This window comes from Anopheles stephensi, chromosome 2 (assembly GCF_013141755.1).
Source record: "Anopheles stephensi strain Indian chromosome 2, UCI_ANSTEP_V1.0, whole genome shotgun sequence".
Classification (NCBI taxonomy): Eukaryota; Metazoa; Arthropoda; class Insecta; order Diptera; family Culicidae; genus Anopheles; species Anopheles stephensi.
Genome location: NC_050202.1, coordinates 72885606 through 72904858, shown reverse-complemented (window position 1 = coordinate 72904858; position 19253 = coordinate 72885606). Strand labels below are relative to the sequence as shown.

General features: G+C 45.9%; 1 protein-coding gene across 2 annotated transcripts; it reads left to right on the top strand.

Annotated features, from left to right (window-relative positions):
• Nucleotides 1-753: 753 nt before the first annotated feature.
• LOC118507153 (L-threonine ammonia-lyase) lies at nucleotides 754-7211 on the top strand. 2 transcript variants are annotated; one of them, XM_036045191.1, is made up of 9 exons: nucleotides 754-984; nucleotides 2926-3200; nucleotides 3292-3459; nucleotides 3909-4025; nucleotides 4165-4401; nucleotides 4567-4859; nucleotides 4995-5087; nucleotides 5283-5412; nucleotides 6870-7211. In XM_036045191.1, exons 2-9 carry the CDS (start codon nucleotides 2940-2942, stop codon nucleotides 6984-6986), a joined length of 1416 nt encoding a protein of 471 aa, XP_035901084.1. In that variant the 5' UTR covers nucleotides 754-984; nucleotides 2926-2939; the 3' UTR covers nucleotides 6987-7211. The 2 variants fall into 2 exon arrangements, with proteins under 2 accessions (XP_035901084.1, XP_035901082.1); XM_036045189.1 differs by lacking the exon at nucleotides 754-984 and adding an exon at nucleotides 1354-1461.
• The last annotated feature ends 12042 nt before the right edge of the window (nucleotides 7212-19253 follow it).

Genomic DNA, 19253 nt, shown 5'->3' with positions numbered 1-19253 from the left:
AGCCACTACTAGCTTTTGTTTGAAGATGAATGAATAAATTAGCAGGGTGACGCACAGATGGGCGAGTTGCTTAAGATGCTCCCGCGACTCGCTCAAGAAGCAGGCTTAGTGGCAGTGGTGCCTGTTTTGAGCAGAGCGTCAAAAGACGGACAGGCGCCATCAAAAGTAGTCGTTGCCAACAAACAGACCGATAGCAACGGTTTGGCAGGCGTAGGAAGAAATATTTGATGAAAAATTCACACCTAAGCGCGAAGTGGCTGTTTGTGATGTGTGGCGACTGATGGCGGAGCGAGAGAGAGAGAGAGAGAGAGAGAGAGAGAGAGTGAGAGAGTAGATGCTCGTAAAATAAAACGATTGTAAATGATAAGGAGCATGAAGTTGTGAGTGATGCTCAACACAGATGGCACGGTATAAAATTTGGTTCGATTGACCACATTGAGTATTTTGGGGGTTTGCTTATTGTAAAAACCAACTCCAGATACTTTCATTCTTCCAGTGTTTGAAGAAGCTGGGACAATCCCGATAAGCCCAACACCGTCCGAGAATCACAGCACAAACAATGAGTAATAATAGTACGAAAGTGTTCCAGGCAGCCGAGATTGATCAGCACCGTACCATCACCTTCACGGACCATTGGGCTTTGACCGTTACGATAAGGAATCCTGGTGGAACCGTGTACCACAGGCACCAAAGTTCAGCGTAACCGAACCGGTACAGCGCTATGCCACAGCGATAATGAATACTGGCTAGACACACTTCACCGTTGCACCCGTTGCAGGCGCACTGCAACCAGGAAGCGGACGACGACGCTTTATCAGCTGAGACTGGGATGCGTTGGCGAGCGTGGTGTAAAAGTGATGAATTTTGACACCCTTGAGCAGCTGATTGTTCATTAGGGGAAGGCCACGCGGGCGGTCAGTCGCTGTGGTGGAGTGCTGTCTGGTGGGTGAGAAGCTTATTAGTGCGGTTGAATTAATTGCCAAGGTAATGAGCTCTTGAGGGGTGTGATTTGATAAAGAGGGTTTTTCGGAGCAAGTGTCCCTGAAGAGTGCCCGGTTCTTGGAGTGTTATTTATAGAATCCGGATAAAGGTGCATTTTTAAAAAAGCGCAAGCTTCTGTTGTGAGTGTTTCTGGGACAACTTCTCGAAAAGGCATCGGTACATGGTTAGATACGCGGTCGCTTGCTCCCATTCTTCGGCGATGCAAAGTGGCGAAGAACTATTCGCGTATGAACGATAATCGAACGCAGGTTCGATATTTCATGGAGCCAAGAATAATTGGACGCTTCGCCCGTGTGGTTACGTCAATGATGATGCCACGAGTGAGTGAGTGAGAATGGGGTTGGGGGATTTCAGTATAAAAAGCGATCAGAACGCGTGCGAAGTGAACGAATTGTGTGTGAATCCTTGGCTGCAAGTGGTGTGTGCCAATTTCGTTGCTGAAGAGCCGTTTCGAGCAGGGTGCGTTCCGTGGTGATTCGCCGATTTTTAGAAGAGTGTTTGACAAGTGCTCTCCTTCGAGAAGCTGAGTGGCCGAGTGAAATCGTCACGAAATAGAATATATTTGAAATAATACAGAACGGAATGTTTTATTCCAAAAGCGAACCTCTAACCGTTCGCAGTGGAAGAAGTAGCCAACTGTGCTGTGTTTTTATGTGATCCAGTGCTAGCGATCCAGCTTCGATCGCTCGATAAATGTTTCACAAAGTGCACATCCGGAGAAAGGAACGATGGCAGGCAAATACGTATCAGCAGTCGAGTGTTTCGATAAACCCTGCGCAAATGCATCGAAAAATCATCGCTAATAGACTGTCGGGAAGGAACGGAATGTGCCCGAAAGTGTATGAACACGATGTGATACAACCCGCGGATAGTGTAGAAATTGCATTTAAATTCGTGCTTGCATTTCCAAATATTTGAGCACATGATTTTCAACGCACGCAAACTATGCAGCCACCGTGTGTGTGCGTTGTGCCGTCTGGTGTGGAATTTAGATGAACTTTGCAAGCCTTTCTGTTTGCTTAATATTTAATATTCTTCTCGCAAATAACAAAAAATGGCAATAGTTTATAGCGTGGCACAAATTAATAATCTCTCCCAACGTTGGCAGTTGGTACGTGATAGGTGATCACGTGATAGCTCCCGTAAGCTCGTTTGAAGTACGAACCCCCGGTTCGGTGGAGCGTGAAAAATCTTTTCCATCGAATCTGTGTTTTTATTATTAATAATTAAATGGTTTTCACTGATTCTACGGCGCACTGCGAAATTGTGGTGGTCCGCCCCTGAAACTGAAGCCGCTTTTCACAGAAATCGATTGTAAACACATGATTCGGTTATAATTGCGGGCTCGGGTGATGCAGATAAAGACTGTCCGGGGTCCCATTACAACGGTTGGTTTTAAAATTACCAAACTCATCAACGTACTCCCGTGAGCTTTCGCGGCATTCCAACTGGGACCCATTATAATCTGTCTCCCCATCCGGAGGAGACCATCACGTCAGTCGGCGTTTGAAAAACTGTAGCAAACAGCGACTGGGGGAAACATTTTGGGAATATTAATATTTTACCTGCTGCTGGTGATGGTGTGACCATCCGCGTTGTGTTCTGCGTGCAACACCGACCAGAACCAATTCGAGCTCGTCTCGATCGCTCCACGGCCTGCGGCCAGGTGTGGAGGTATGGAGTTTCTTTTTACAATTTGCCCACCGTGTAGCACTGTGTAGCTTGGGCTCGGGCTGGCCAATGTTTGTTGTGTGTGGATTAATTTTTTATGACAACCTTTATCACTGTCATGCTTCACAAGGGCTGACAAGTCGACTGCACACGCCATTATAAGATCCGGGGCGGGGCTTTTGGCTTTGTGCCGGAACGTTCGCCAGTCGCGCTGCGTTGTTAATTGTAGGTATGATTTAACTGTCACCGTAGATTAATCTGTCACGATGCAAGTGTCATCCGTAACGTCGCAAATGGCTTCCATGAAGCTGACAGCCCGGCCACCGGTAGAACCGGCGGCTCAGAACGGACACGGCAACGCGAAGGGTGTGTCCGCCGACAACAAGAACACCAACACCAGCACCTCCACCGAGCCGGAAGTCGTCGATCCGTTCTGCAATGCGGACAATCCGCAGATAATCACCTTCCAGGACGTAACGTCGGCGGCGTTCAAAATCAGGAAAGGTGTCGAGCTGACGCCGTGTGTGGTACGTGAGACGGCCGGGCCCGGGCTGGTTGAAATTTTGCATTTTTATACGTTGTCCATGTTGGTTTGTTTTGCATATGCCCTGGGCTCAGAAATCGCACTTCTCCGACCTGATCGACATGGACATCTACCTGAAGAAGGAATTCCTGCAGTTCACCGGCAGCTTCAAGGAGCGTGGCGCCCGGTACGCGCTGCTAATGCTATCGGACGAGCAGAAAAAAACGGGCGTTATCTCGGCCTCCCTTGGGAATCATGCACAGGTACGATTATGCTGGCACCAGGGATCACCGTAGCGTTCCCCGTTTGCCTATCGTCAAGGTTTTTAGGTGAAAAAACGCAAACATTCACATACATTCTGAGGCCGACTATGGGGACAATCGGCTGGTAGGACAACCGTGCTTTCGCCACGTGTATTAATGTCCCCAGGGTGTACGACATACATTGGTGCTGGAATCGCTCGTGCAGGCAGCCCAGATTTTGTCGACATCCACTCCATGGGTCCCGCCAAGAGACGACACCCAGCATCCCTGCAAACGGGAAAGGTGTTTTAAAGTTACTCACTTGTTTGTTGTTCTTCTTTTACTTCTCGCTGGTTTAATGTTCTATCATCATGGCCACCATGACTGTTCTCGATGGGGTGCTGGCACATGCTGCAACAACAAAAAAACAACCGCTCATCTATCCGGAAAACACCGACCCGTAATGGTAGGGCCTGTCCTATCACGGCTGGAAGCTCGGCATCCCGGTGACGGTCGTGATGCCACTGAAGGCATCGCTGATGAAAATTCAGAAATGCCGTAACTATCATGCTAATGTCGTTGTACAGGTATGTTTAGCACCGTCCTCCTTCGCACGGGAGAGGCTAACATTGTTTTGATTGCTAAATTCTTTACCAACACTTTTTGTGCCGGTTTTTTTCCGAATGCTTCATGTTCTCGCCGGGGGAAAACGGCGTCGATCGGTAGGGTGCGGACATGGGCGAGGCAAAGCGGATTGCACTGAAAATGGGTCACGACCGGGGGCTTACCTATATCAACGGGTACGACCATCCGCACATCATGTCCGGCCAGGGTACGATCGGGCTGGAGATCATCGAGCAGGTCAGCGATATTGATGCGGTCGTCGTACCGGTCGGTGGCGGTGGATTGATAGCTGGCGTCGCGACGGCCATCAAAAATTTAAGCCCAAATACCAAAATCATCGTAAGTGTGTGTGTGTGTGGCTCGGCGTTGAAGGCAATGGAGTTATGTTGTCAGGAGATAATGCTCGTGCCATTGCACCGAAGCACCGATTTTGCTGGTGGAAGGATTTTAACGAATTCTAATGAAATCGGTGTCAAATAACTTGCGCTGTCCCGTCCTTCGCAGGGTGTCGAGTCGGAGAAGTGTCCCAGTTTTACGCGAGCGCTCGAAAACAAGGGTCCGGTGTTTGTGGCGAACCAGGAAACGCTGGCGGACGGGTTGGCGGTGCCACAGGTTGGGTACAATGCTTACGCCACGACCGTACCGCTGCTGGACAAAATGGTCGTCGTTAAGGAGGAATGGATTGCACTCGCTATTTTGCGACTTGTTGAGCTGGAAAAGTGCGTCGTCGAAGGAGCGGGCGCTGCCGGGCTGGCGGCCATCATGGCCGGTCATTTGAATGAGTTCATCGGCAAAAGGTGAGTGTGTGTGTGTGGCAGCAGCAGTGGAGTTCTATGCTGTTTTAGCGGAGTTTCAGGAATGGAGCACGCTTCTCATTCCTCCCATCACTGATCATCCGGTTGCATTCTTCTCGATCCGCTCGTTTCCGGTAGAGTGGTGCTGCTAATTTGCGGAGGCAATATCGATACGACCATGTTTGGCAAGTGTCTGGAGCGCGGTATGGCCGCCGAGGGACGCCTGCAGAGGTAATGCTTTGTAGCTTCGGAACCTACCGACTCGGCTTCATAATGACATAACATGCGGCTGACGCCTGATGGCAATTGCCTGTGCTCTCTCTCTCCCTCTCTCGTGTCTTTGCATTTGCATGCCGGCTGGTCTAATGGGCACGGTTGCTGCCCGTACGGGTACGTTTGGTTCGGAATCGGGACACTGCGCTACAGATTCACCGTCACCGTAAGCGATGGACCGGGTGGAGTTGCTAAGCTGTGCAATCTGCTGGCCAGTTTGGGCGTTTCCATCAAGGATATAATGCACGAACGTGCCTTCATTCGCGATATTCACCATGTTGAGGTAAGCGGACACAAACGGCAGACGCCATGTGTTTTTTTTTTGTTGGTCGTTTTTTTCTTCTATTTTCTAGCAGCGTTTCAGGGATGCATTGTTTTGTGGTTCTACCGTTCTGTAGGGGCTCACTGTGAGTTGGACATCTTTGTGCCTCGTTAGACACGGGTGACGTTTACTACGCTCCAACGTAACGCTTGGTGGGGGCTCGTGTGCTTGCTGGAAACTTTCCACCGCGAGCGAAAAAAAAAAGCTCACCCGACCGCCATGAGCCAAATTTTGCGTTGACAGCAAACAGGCAGAAAGTCCAGTCTCCAGGCTGACGCGGTGGCAATGACGGAAACACGGGAACCTCGCTCGTTATGATTTAATTTACGGTCAATGACCATGCGTGGTCGAGCGTAACGACGGCACGACCCGCAGACGGTTACCGGTTTGTTTGTGCTTGGCGTTCGTGGTCAACCAGCGGGAAGTACTTCACTCGCGTCTAATATTTACCTTTCGGCAAGGGTACGCTTCATTAGCGTGGAAAAGGTTTTGCGTCGGGCATCCCGGACCGGGCGTCCCAGGGTTTCGGGTCCGGATGATTGGATTTCATGTTTTCTCTGATGTCGGTGCGGTCGGTTTTTGATTGCGTTGATTAGCGCACACTTCGGTGGGGTTTTGCGTTCGCTTTTAGCAAAAACCCGCTTTTGGGTGGCAGTTCTGTTTATGTGCTGGTGGTAAACCGTAAACCGGGGGGGGCCGGTGCGTCGACTAGCGTCGACAAACTAGTTTTGCAAATGTTGATTGAATGAGTGTACTTTGCATTTCTTTTGCACGGTGCACCGGAACCGGGTTTGCAGTTACGTTGAGCTGTGCCAACGATTGGAATGGATAGGGAAATTGTATAACGTTTAAAATCGCATTAACTAGCACACTTGCGAGTAGCTAATGGTTTTATCGCTGGATGATAAAGATTAAGAGTAATGGGCCTATTCTAGCCTAGTCCAAGGGGCTAACTCGATGGTGTTTATTGCAAGAGGCCTGCTCGAAGAGGCCTGCTCGGAGAGGCCTAGTTCAAGTATTCTAGTGTAATCCTCGCAGTAGGCTGTTTTCATTTCATAGTGAGAATTTCTTCTGCCTGTCTTTCTCTCTCTCTCTATTTCTCTCCTTTTTCTCTCTCTCTATATATCTCTCTATCTCTCGTCACTTCTCTCTCTATTCTCTCTGTCATTTGTAAGGAAGCTTGATGGTGGTTTAAATTTCTAGTGGAGTTATTTTTTTGTATTCCTTTAACATGCATTCTTAAGCTAATTCGTTTCTATAATAACATATAATATTATCATAACAGTTCAAATCCTTATTGATACTTTCAGACTTTACAGACTCAATGTGTTTCTGCACATGTTTTCAATACGCCTCATTTATGTCCGACAATGCTAACAATCTACCATCTTTTGCCATCCCAAACTACATATTTTCAGGTGAAAGTGATCTGTGAAACACGCGATTGGGAACATTCGAAGGAAATGCGTAAGGTGCTGCAGGAAACATATACCAAAGTTCACTTCTACGACATGCCGATGGCGATTACGGAATAGAAACATGGTCGTCAACCGTACGCCGTGCACGTTTCCAGACGATAAGCTGCACAATTTTCCCTCTCAACGAACGCGCGCTTCCGATCGGCTTCATCGCGACTTTCCGCCGTCCGTCGTCGGAAGTGAACCGTGCATTCCGTGCCGGGCACCGTTTCCGATAGTTTCAATAAATTGACCCTGCACGAACGAAGCTGCCAACCGTGTGTGGGTCTGGTCACAAATGTAGTACGATTGTTTTTTTTTGCAGTCGTCTTCTTCTGTGTCGTGTCGGCTCCATGCACCTTGCACCAGCATCGTGCCAACCACCAACGCGTCTATTATTGAACTTTTACCATACCGCGATCGATGCTGTACGCGAGGTCGTGGAATCGGGTTTTATTTATGGTAATGAAAACGCAGTACGTGCACTCCTCGCCTATTTCGCGGCACAACGCAATCGTTCTTACACACATACACACGCACACATGTCGTTGGCCGGCTTTTGGGCGTGAGAATAGTATGCACGATGTACCTCGTAAATGGGATCTGCGGCAACTCCCGCCGGTGCAACCCACCGGTGGCATGGCAGAAAACTCAACCAGGGATTTGATTGCGAATCAACGAGCTGGTGCTACACGGTGCTACCATAAATTTTAAAATGCTTCCCTTTTCGCGTACCAATGTACGCGCTAACCGGGCTTAGAAAGCGGTGGCCATCATACACGCTGCTGCCTTGTTGGTGGGAAACCCCGGCAGTGTAACGGTTCGGATCGCAATCAACACGGACGTAGAACGATTTGAAATAGTTACTTCCCGCTCCGGTGTATGTGTGTGTGTGTGTGAGTATGGGTTATAGCAGGTCCTCCGGTAAGGTGGATCGACATGTTGCGAAATGAGCCGATGGTACGGGAGCAACAATTTTGCATTCTGCATTGCCCCGGTGGCATGAGCAAGTGCATGAGGGTCAGCGGGATAATTTATAACGATAGCACCGATAAAAACCGGTCCACCTTAAACTTGTTTATGTCGTTACATGAAGCAACGGTGCAACCGTGACTGTGTTTGTGCTAGGGATTTGCAAATACTGGTATTGTTTGGAGCGAGAATTTGTTTTTATCCTGTATTTTCTGTTGAAAAATATCATGTAGGCGCAGAGTTTGATTTTATTTGCTGTAAATTTTCTTTATTCAATGTAATTAAAAAAGTACCAGCTGAAGCTTACAATCCACCAGGCGTCTCCATCAAGACAGCAAACAACCAGGCGTCTCAGCAATTGGTAGGAGCGATTTTTTGAATAAAATCATGAAATAGATAACCAAACAATAAAAAACCCGAAATTTACGACATAAATCTTTAAATATTTTAAATAAAAATACTAAAGCAGCGTTTAAAGACCATCGATTCCACATCCAAAAAGTCCCTATCTTCTCCTATTTTCTCTCTGCACCAAAACAAAAGCGCCGATCTTACGCACACAATCGATGGTCCCGGCTCCCTCGAGAGCCCTTTTATTAAACGCCTACGGGTAAGGCGATTAACTACCGAGTACCCTTAATTAGCGACTTCAAACGACTGCCACCCAATTCCACTAATCAATGTATCGCGCCCATTTCGGGCCAAACGATTGTTTTAGGCCGAGATGAAAATTAACGCCCACCAAACGGTGACCCGGCCGTCATCCGCGTCTGCTTTTCGTCTTCCCGTTCGCCATGTTTCTCGTCAACCTAGGGCCTTGCCGAATGTTTCCATAGTGTTTTAGCTTGAAGCAATACTAGGCGAGGCGAGCTGGATCGATCGAAAAGCTGACTGAGGCCTATTCGGGCTAATTGTTTTTAATTAACTACGCCTGTTGACGATACGGTGTTATTTGTAATCAACACGCAAATGGCATTGTTTAAAAAGCTAATTACAGTGCATAGATTTTCTGGTCCGCCTTAAGTGTTTGTTGAAATACTAGCAAACCACTACACGATACTGTCATGTCAGTCGGGGCAATGGTGTTTATAAAACTTTTTGAAAAACAGGTCAGATATGAGCTGTGAAAATATGGATGCTCCTGAGAACACCTGGAGCAATTATGGTGTCTGTGTGACATAGCAAACAAATCATCTTTTACTGTCTGCGATGGTGCCAGAGCCGGGCAAGAACTGTGGCCGAAAGCCATAATTGAGGTGCAAACTGTCGCTCAGGTGGTTTGATAAAGTACACACTCACACACACGCCATATACGTTGACACGTTGGGCACGTCTGCAAAGTTAAGATTATGGGCGTGTGGTGCAAACAAATGTGTTACCTGCAGACCTCATCCCAACAACGCCTGGAAACGATAACTAACTGTGCACGGCTCTAGACGGACGCACTCGCAGGTGTAGCTTCCCCCTTTGCTGCTGTAGCACGTTATTTGTGAGCGTTATCATCCGCGGGATAGAACCCGGTGAAACTTTCTCTGGATGCACACAAACTTCTTCTGCTTATGTTTCGCCATCCTTTGTGTGTGTGTGTGTGTGTGTGTGTGTGTGTTTCGACTTTTCTGTTCCTTTTCCGTCATAAAGTTTCTAGCTTTTGTCGCGATCACTGGATTTTTTTTTTGTTGTTGCTCACAGCACTGTTGTTTTTACCATGCTGGAAATAACTAAGGCTACCTTCACGCTTCGACTCCCTAAATAGTGAACGGTGCCACCGCACCACCACCCAAAAGCTGCTGAATAATGTGATCCTTTCGGAAAAACGGTCGCATAATATCTGAAACGGGGGTAAAAGTTTGCAGCTCGCCAAATCCGTTCCGAAAGTTGCGTTTGTGACGAATCTCTTCTGGTGATGTTTATTGTGTCGGTTTGTGTGCCACAACTCCATCGCTTCTCGAGTTGTGCTTCCCGAGTTACGGGTCCCACGTTGGCAAAGGTACCATGTAGGTGGAATACAGTGCCACAGTGATTCAAAAGTTTTTCCTTCTCTGTGCGCCTGCTTTTTAAAAGAAAATCCTCCTATCGTACACGATCGAGCATACTTGTGAAAATTATCCAACAGAATATGACGAATCGTAACCGATTGGGGTAACATGGAACGATGATTTCAACACACTATAAAATAGAGCACACAGCAGCAATAGATTGCCAAAACTTTTTCGTAACACAATGCCATTTTCCCGCAAAAAAAAGGTGTGGAAAAGTTTTCGAACGCTTCAATTGTGTGTCGTTATTGATAAGTGTCTGTGTGATTGTGTGTCTGTGTGATCGTTTTCCCCATTTGTTATGAAATCAATTGTTTGGATTTATCTTTGTTTTCAAACTTTTGGCCATCATTGCTGTCGCCTAGATAAAACAATGCAACCCATCAATATCCTCTCCAATCACTTTGTCCATTAAATTGAAAGTAGTTCGAATAATAATAATGCACCGCACCGTCAACGTTTGGATCAACCGATCAACGCGGGAAAAAATAATAAAATGAAAGAATAAAGAAAACGCCTCACCGGACAAACGCTATTCTGGAAGCCGGGGGAAAGTTTTAAGCTTCCTTTCATTGTTCAGTTTAGTATCGTGTTTCCTTCCAACCGAAAGGGAAGCCTGAAGTTGATGCCGTTCATCTATATCCGGTTGAGAGTCCGGGCACCATGTTGCACTGACGCATATTCTTCCACTGATGGACGTTTAGCGGGGAAAACTTTTAATTGGGTATTCCCGAGCCGCGCGAGAACCGTGCGCCTACTAATGGTTCGGAATTTTTTATCTGTCTGTTTGTTTGTTACATTGCAGCGCTTGTGACCGGTTGACGCATTTTGTCCAAATTTCATTTCCTATTTGTTGATTTAGTGTGCTGTGTTGGTTTTGCAGGGGATAATCGTTTTTAGCAACCGTTCTCTTTGGCAGTAGGACACGCGTTCATTTGGATTCGGTACTGCTATTAGTGAAAGCTAACCGTTCCACCGAGGTTTTTTAACGAGTTGCTTTGTTTTTCCGCTCTATTATGCGGTTCGTTGTTATCAACGGCATCGTTATCGTCAGTGTTGAATCGCCTGCCCACAATTATAATGATATCCATTGTGAGGCTCAAAGCAACGCTGAAATCGGGATGCAAAATCTTTGTGCAGTGCTCCATTACCTGCTTGTTTGTCAGTGATTACATTTTTTTGCTTTGCGGGGTTCGCTTTGGACTGTGGCGCAAGTGATTGTAAGTGAAGCAGTGGCAAGATGATCTATCTTTTTGTACCATTATACAGTTGCAATTGTTTAGATGTTTTGTTTCTGCTTTGAAATTGAGCTAACTGATACAGTTTCAATCAGATTAAGCACAGAATTGTTTAAATACTCTTAATCAAATGGCAAGTGAAATAGAAATTAAAGGCAACTCGTCAGAAACATTATAAATACAATTGAGTTAAAATTGATTCTTTGTGTAGTTAAGAATAAATAAACTTAGGTTAATAAGGAAATATTAGCTAAAGAACATTCAAACTTTCAATCAACCAAATCTTCATGAGTAAATTAGTCACATACTGATTTTATATATTTTTTTTTTAGAAATCTTGTTTAGATGGTCAAGCAGATTGCTTAAGACATTTCTCTCTCTTTTTACTCTTCTTTACTTGGTATAGCGACTTCTTAGGTCTTGCCTGCCCATTTCTGAGTAAAAAGCCTTAATGAAACCACCTAGTTGGATAGTAAGTCCTCACTACGAGGGGATGGTTCAGATGGGATTTGAAACCCGGTCCTGCCGTGCTAAAAACGCCACTCAATATCGCCTTTATTACGGAGTCGTTCCCTAGGAAGCAATAAGATAAATAACTATTATGCTAAGAAAACCGGTCAAGTTCTGTTCTGAATTATTCCAAGTCCATTTTATTTCCATTTCTTGACACCTGATTGATTTGACCTAGTTTTTGAAAGATTTTGCAATTGACAGCTTTCCAACAAGGCTTTGACGGATGATTCATTAATCAATCTGACATTCTGAGAAGCAACTACTTTCTAGCAAATTATTCAACCGAATGTTAGGCTTGAATTTTTGTTTAAAATATTTGACAAATTTGGTGAATTTTTTATAAGAATCTCGCTCATCTGAAATACAGAATTATATGAACCACTTCAAACGAATAATACGTGTTTGATCATCGCCTTTGCGCTTGCTCATCCATCAATCAAGCCAAATTAATTAGGCGTGTAAGTAAAGCTTTTTTTGGTGGCGTTGCTCCACGTGGCACCAATGTATCACAGTGCTGCAATCTTTGTTTGAATGTAAGTTCAATAAGCAAATCAACCATTTCCTTGACACGCCCACACTACTGCAGAATCCATGAGCTGACCGCCCCGAAAAAAAACCAACCCCGAGAAAATTAATTCCTACACGATCGTACCGTTGTATCGGTATGGTCAGCCGTCCGGACGGTGGCTTTATGTGTCTGCCCGAAGCTGCTAAATGGCTATTGTCTGCCGCAGCATAATGAATTGCGATAATCGCCTGCAATAATAATGAAAAAGAACGGTAGAGCGGTGGAAGGATACGAGTCGAAGCATTAAGTATCGTCTAATCATTATAGCAAACGGGGCAACATGCGTTCCGATGGCGAACCGGGTTGGGGAAGGGCATCATGAGCAAACAATCACCAACAATTGGTACTCAAACAATTGCTCCAGCCGTTATGTGTTGTGGGCTGCTGGCAGCAGTGAATGACGTTTGGCATTCTGGCTGGACTGGACTAGCTAGTTCAGCCGGTACAGGTAAGGTACTAATTTAGCGTGTACATGATCTGGACATTGTTGCTCCTTCACCTACCACGACCAAGATCGGATAAAGTTTAGTTTTCCATCCTCCCACGCGGTTGGCCACGCACTGGTTTTGATGGTTCTGACTTGCCCTTTTCTTTAATACCTGACGTGCGGTTCGGTAAATAGTTGCTATTGCTTGTACGGAAAATGTACCAATTTTATGGACCTGAGCGTACCTGATTTGAGACGTTGCTCAACCGTCTCCTCTTCATCCGCTTCCTAGCCGCACTACCATGTTGACGTATTCATCACCGGCCAGTTGATCTTTACGATCTGCTCGGTTTTGGAGCGTGCTCTCCGTGGCAAAGGTGCTTTCTATCCATTGAGTTTCATTTTATTGATTAACTTGCCGTTCATCGGATGTGTATCGCATTCCAACGGGACGTCCAGCATTGCTTTCTTACGTCCAACGAGCCCTTTTATGTGGGAACTTGCTAAACTCATTTGTGAAACGTATGCGATACGCCACTGCCCCGTTCGGTTCTGGTTGGGCCTTAGCTTACAAGGATGTAAGCATGCTACGAACCAACGAATGCCTATGGACTGACCAGTACTTCAGATTGGACAGCTTCATTCCTCCCAGGCCGGAAGGTTCATTTTCGAAGTAAGATTCCGTTCCACACACACCCACATTCGGGCTCGGGAAGTCTTGCGGCAGGAATGGAGCGAAGCGAAGGCAAGCAAGAAATATCGTAAATAAAAGTACGCCTTACACACGTGCACTATTCGTGAGAGCACTGCCTAATGAACGAAACGGCGAATCAATTTGTTGCTGGCCTACCCACCCATCCCACGGTCTCATCTCGCTTCGCTTCGACCTTCCAGCTTGAAACAAGGAACGCCAATTTGGGCCAATAGCGCCTTACGCAAACAGAGTGAGGACCACCGGCCGCCACACAAAACTAGGCTACAGATGTCGGGGGCAAATGGTTGGTTGGCAGTGTTTCGGTTTGTCATTCGATAAGCCTTACGCCGGAACCAGCAAACATTAGCAAACCAGGCGGAAAAGACCAACAAATCCTATTGCGCAACGCCTCTTCCCCTTTTGCCAGCCCGGAAAGCGAATCTTTTTTTCCCGTGCTCGGCCGGTGCTCAATTTAACGATTTTGATTGATTGATTGTTTGATTGATTTGATCAGCAGATCATCGGGAAGTGCAGTTGCAGTTTCCGTAATAGAAATGATTGTCACAGTTGCTAATTGATTTTGGCTCACTGGACACGGTGTGTTTGTATGCCGGTCCGATAGCAAGGTTGTTAAGCAGTTGGAGTGTCAACAGAGAGCTACAAACCTGGAGACAATTTTTGTGGCCTTGCAAAGAAAGATAGTGCCCCTGGCTTGTTCCATATTCCATGTTCCGGATCAGGGCCGTTATGGATGCAGAGGACGACCATTTCCAACAAGTTAAATAACGAGTATTATTAGCAATTCTTTTAAAAAAAGATTTATTTGTCCTATTTTTTTCTTTTATCCCAGAGAATTCTCCAATTCAGCTTGCATCCGCTGTATGTAATTGATGTATCAAAAATAGAGACACACATTTGTCAGAATAAGCTCACTATCTTCTATTTGTCGGATATGTCATCCTTACCGTCCTTAAAAGAATATTAAAGACTCCGATTCAACCGTTTTCAACATTTTAAATCAAGAAAACTCATAAATACAACCAATTTCAGGCATAGAAAGGCAGTACGAGATGTCCCACACCCGTTAAAACTTTCCTTCCGGATGCTTCATTACTTCAGAAACCCTCATCCACAGACACACACACACACACACACACACACACACACACACACACACACACACACACACACACACACACACACACACACACACATTCGTGGCTTGGCTGTCGCAATCATGGAAAATTAACATAATCATGGGCGTAATTTCCAATTATATGATAATCTTGCCGAAAGGAAAAATATTGACTTAACCGTCACATATCACGGCTGAAATCATACCGACGAAACCCTCGCCCGGCCAACATCTTCGAGCCGAAGGTTTTTCACAATCAATCGTGGAAAAACGGAAAGCTGCAGCTGCTCCCCACTATTGCCCCGCAACCCCCCTCCCCCCCCCCTTCATCACCCAAGCTCACACACATGCACACATGGCTCTGGGCGCACGTACCACCGCATGATTCCGACAAAACAAGCAAACTCAATTACACTTCGGGATTCGGGGGTTTTAGCCCTGGGATTCGTTTGCTTCATCGAAAGTGGTAAGGGTTTTGCCGCTGGTACCGCTGGTACTACTGCGCACGGTCCCACACAGCCAGCGTAGTGGGTTGCCCTTACCATTGCGATACGGTTGAGTTATAAACAACCCATAAGTAAATTATGACATCGAAGCGTCAGATCCTAGCAGGATAACATATGCTGGCTGGCTGGTATTACTCGTGTCGAGCCAGGCTACAAACGGTGCTCGGGCTAGCAGCAGCCACGAGTCAGCATGGCATGAGCACGTTCGCTGGCGCGTATTGGACACCCGCAACCTTCGGGCTAAAGATGACAGTTGTTTATTCTGACACTTTTCACAGCTCGAGCCGCTCAACCCGCGCTGCTACCGTTGAGGGGCCAGTAAATCTTTCGGCCCCGACATTGGTAATCATAAATTCATCGCCTGCAAAAGCAAAACCTCATCCGGCGTTTGATTCGAGTCAAGAGGATCGGTGCGCGCTCGGTGGACCGCTGGGTAACTGCTAATGGCACCATTAGCACCACAGGCAGCGAATGTGCCCGTGCCAGCGACTATCATTAGACATTCAGGTCAAGTTTAGCATAAGGTCGATGGTGTGTATTATCGATATTAGCATTCGTCACCGTGCTTGGAGCTTTCTTGCGCTTACCGGTTACTTCCACTACTACTGCTACTGTTTGCATTTGTACTTCATGACATTGTTACCGAATGAGCGTGGTGGACCGAACTCAAACACGTTCCAGTGCCGCACACCGAAGCACTTCGAATGTTCGGTACGACAGAAGAACAAGTCGTTTTACATGCATAAAATAATTAATTCAATCTTTAAATACAACGTTGCATTCATGGGCCTCGGAACGTCACGGGCAGTGCCTGATGCTAAAGCGACATTGAACGACCACGGACATGGTGTGATTAAAAAGCGTTGGGGTATAACACGATAAATGGCATCAGATCGTCTGCTCTACTTCGAACTATTAATTTAGAATCGTCGACAGATTTCGTTTCGAATTGATTTATTTTTTTTTGCATTTTCATACGCTCGCATATGATATGTTTCCAGTAAAGACGCTTAATAATAAGACTATTTTTCACTACACAGAGTCTAGACTAGGGTCACTACTCAATCTTACACAACTAGTCGTACAAACTTTGTTTGGGATTAGACAGATGCGGTCAATGGTCTGTTTGATTGCCCGACCTCATCTGTCTAATCCCATACAAAGTTCGTACGACTAGTCGTTTCCAACTGAGCAGTGACTCCAGCCTGAGTATTTTTGGCTCTAAAATACTAGGACTTAGTCTTTTGCACTCTTGGACTTCTGGCCTTAACTAGTTCTGGACTTTAATTCTTGTGGACTCTTCTCTTGGACCTTGGATCTCCTGTCATTTGCCGTTGATTGAATTCCCTTTCTGTAAATAATTTCTGATCTAAACGTTTAAAGTCGGGTGAACAAAGCCGCACATGACATATTCGATATGTTCATATTATCCTTGGAATTATGACTTGGTTTTATTTCATAGAATATTCCATCAGATTCGTGTTCTTGCTTAATATATTTTTTAGGTAGTTTCTGATGTGAGGTCCCCAATCGTACACCACGTTCAACGCACCCACCTTTAACGGGGTGACTTTAAACGTTGGGTCCGGGATTGCATGTGGCTTACCTCAGAAACATTCCTTGCCGGTTGTGATCGGAACCAATTTTGTTCCCCATGGTACCACATCAATCATCGAGGTGTTTGATGCAGTTGAGTTTTGATTGTTAAATCACCACCGTTTTGTGTGAGTCAGTGAGCTAAAAAAAAAGGTAGTACGTGCCTCAAATAATTTCCCCTGGCAGCATGCTGCTCTACACACAAGAAAGAAAAATCATCTCCTCTGTTTAACACAATAAAGCTTCAACCGCAATACTTTTGGGGCGCGAGTTTTTTTGTTGTTGCATTTTTTGTTTTTTTTTTTAGTGTGTTTGGAATATTGTGGCTCCAATGGAGGTTTTTTTTTAAAATATTTTCATACTTCCAGTATTATGCATTAGCGTTGAACGGTGTGGTGTGAAACGGTGGTGCTGCGTGCAACTCTAGTGAAAGTTTGACTAGTACCACTTGCTACCATATGTGACCGTTCGGAAGGGGGGCTTGCTCAAATCGTTTGCAGCAATGGTGAAATCCTGTATTTCATGCACACGGGAGTGCTCGGCCAGATTTTTCCCAGCCCCGTCCGCGGGCCATCGGCGCCACCGAGCACACCGAACTGCAAACCGAACTGCAAACATGCATATTTGTGTACGTTCGAAGTTGGTATGTTTTTCGGTGTGCTCCAGTTTCAGTGCCGCCAGCCGTTGCTGTGTCGGTGCATTGCTGTTTTTGAAACTAATAGGATTACTGGGTGTGTATGTGTTGGGTTTGGGTGTCGAGAAATGTTTTGGCTGCAGTAGGGAAGATCCCGCCTCCATCGAGCAGGGTGAGAAGAAGTTTAGTGGAAAATATGAATTTTAAATTACGTTCCTTCTTTCGCGCGCAAAAAAAAGCTGGCGAGGGGTTTTAGCTGGTTTCTCACCCGAAAAACAAGAAGAATCTGCCTCTGTGAGAAGAAGTTTTTATGGAGCGCTTTACGGAGCGGTCTTTGGGACTTCTATTCTTCGTCTGCTATTAAAGCTTTGCTGGTTGCGTGCTGGTGTATCGTTACTTTAAGCCTTTCAAATGACACTCTCTCTCCTCGTGGACGATGTTTCTCATACAATTTCGAAGAAGTTGTTAAATAAAATTGGAACGATTTCGACGGAAACGACCCCTTTTCTTTCTGTCCGGCAAGCAGATAAGAACAAAGCAAGCAATATTTGACCAGCCCGGCTATTGGCAAAGTTTTTCAATTGATACATCCGGTACGGCGTTTTCGCGCTTCCTGTCGATCCTTACTTGATTGGATAAGTATTTTACTTCGAACCGACTGTAGTTCGACTGATGGCCATGCGTGAAGAGACTCAGGTGCCACCGTGAGTGCATATTTGTGGCTGGGAGTGTTGGAAAATGCTGGGAAAATGGGGAGCGAAGACAATTTACGATATAATATTCATCGACGGCAATAATCGTTCGTCACGTTTTTCGCATTTCGTTTCCCCGCAGTACGGTGGTGGTAAGTAATTTTCCTTCCGAGCCGTGCTGGTTTTTCCTCGGATGCTAATAATGTGCGATCGTCGGTTTTGATGATTGACGCCTTTTATGCTGAGGGTTGAGGATTCTTAGACCGTTCGATTACCAGTTCAGTTTAAAATTGATTTTATCCAGAATTCTATAAATATTCTTGGCAGACTTTGACAGGAAGCATATTTTTTCCGCCAACGTTGTTTTACTGGAAAATAATCAAACAAAATCTACCATTCATTAAGGCGCTTCTCTGTTTATACACCGTCCAGCAAAGCCAGCTGTGTCCAGCCAAACGGATGCTGCTTCAAATCCGATGCTTGCAATCGACCAACGCAAAAAAAAAATCATTCTTCGAAGCGTGAAGCGGACCCAAGAATAAACTCACCGCCGGGAGGGTATCTGTTTTGTGGCGCGGTTTATGAGCACGAGCGAAGAATCTATATTACATCCTTTTTCAATTTTAGCGATTTCAATCGCGTTTAATCTCCCGATAAGCCCCCGTCCGGATTGGTGAGATTGATTTTTAATGTTTTCCTTGGAAGGTTGTTCCCGGTAAAGCTGGCCAGTGGGCAACGAACGAGATGCGTTCTGGCGTTTTCCTTTTGTTTTATGGTGAAGCAAGCGATGCTGAAAGTAGATCAAAATTGAGAACTCGCCATTTCAGCTAAAGTTAAAATGGTTGTTTAAAGTCCTGGTCGCTGAGCTAAGACGGGAGTCCGAACCAACCGTTGCCGTACATAAAATTGGAACTGTCGAATCAACTCACGACATCGGCGTTTGATGTGTTGTTTCCGCACACGTGCGCTCGACTGATCAGTTACGATATAACGTACAAGATATGGGATGTGTGTGTGTGGATTCACTCAACAACGGCAGAATCTTTAATGTTATCCCTGCTTTGGTACCGGTCCGCTGGTACCTTCCTCTCCGGTACAAGCAGGTACATCCATCATAAAGCCAAATTGAACAATCCCCCGACCGATGAGGAATTGCCCGGATGAAGAATTTGAGGACACGTATGGGTTGCCCATGGGCTCGAGCAGGATTCAGCCTCCGCACCAGGATAATGATGCCCATTTTTCAGCCCACTTTCTCACACAACCACAGCACGTAGCCTTGGGAAGATGTAGTTGGCACGTTTCGGGTGACGGAGAATAACGACGGGGAAGAA

Bases quoted from the DNA above. Each gene is read 5' to 3' on its own strand.
- LOC118507153 (XM_036045191.1), top strand. From the start codon at position 2,940: ATGCAAGTGTCATCCGTAACGTCGCAAATGGCTTCCATGAAGCTGACA. The intron at 4,402-4,566 runs GTAAGTGTGTGT...CGTCCTTCGCAG, and splicing joins GCCCAAATACCAAAATCATC to GGTGTCGAGTCGGAGAAGTG. The intron at 5,413-6,869 runs GTAAGCGGACAC...ACATATTTTCAG, and splicing joins GCGATATTCACCATGTTGAG to GTGAAAGTGATCTGTGAAAC.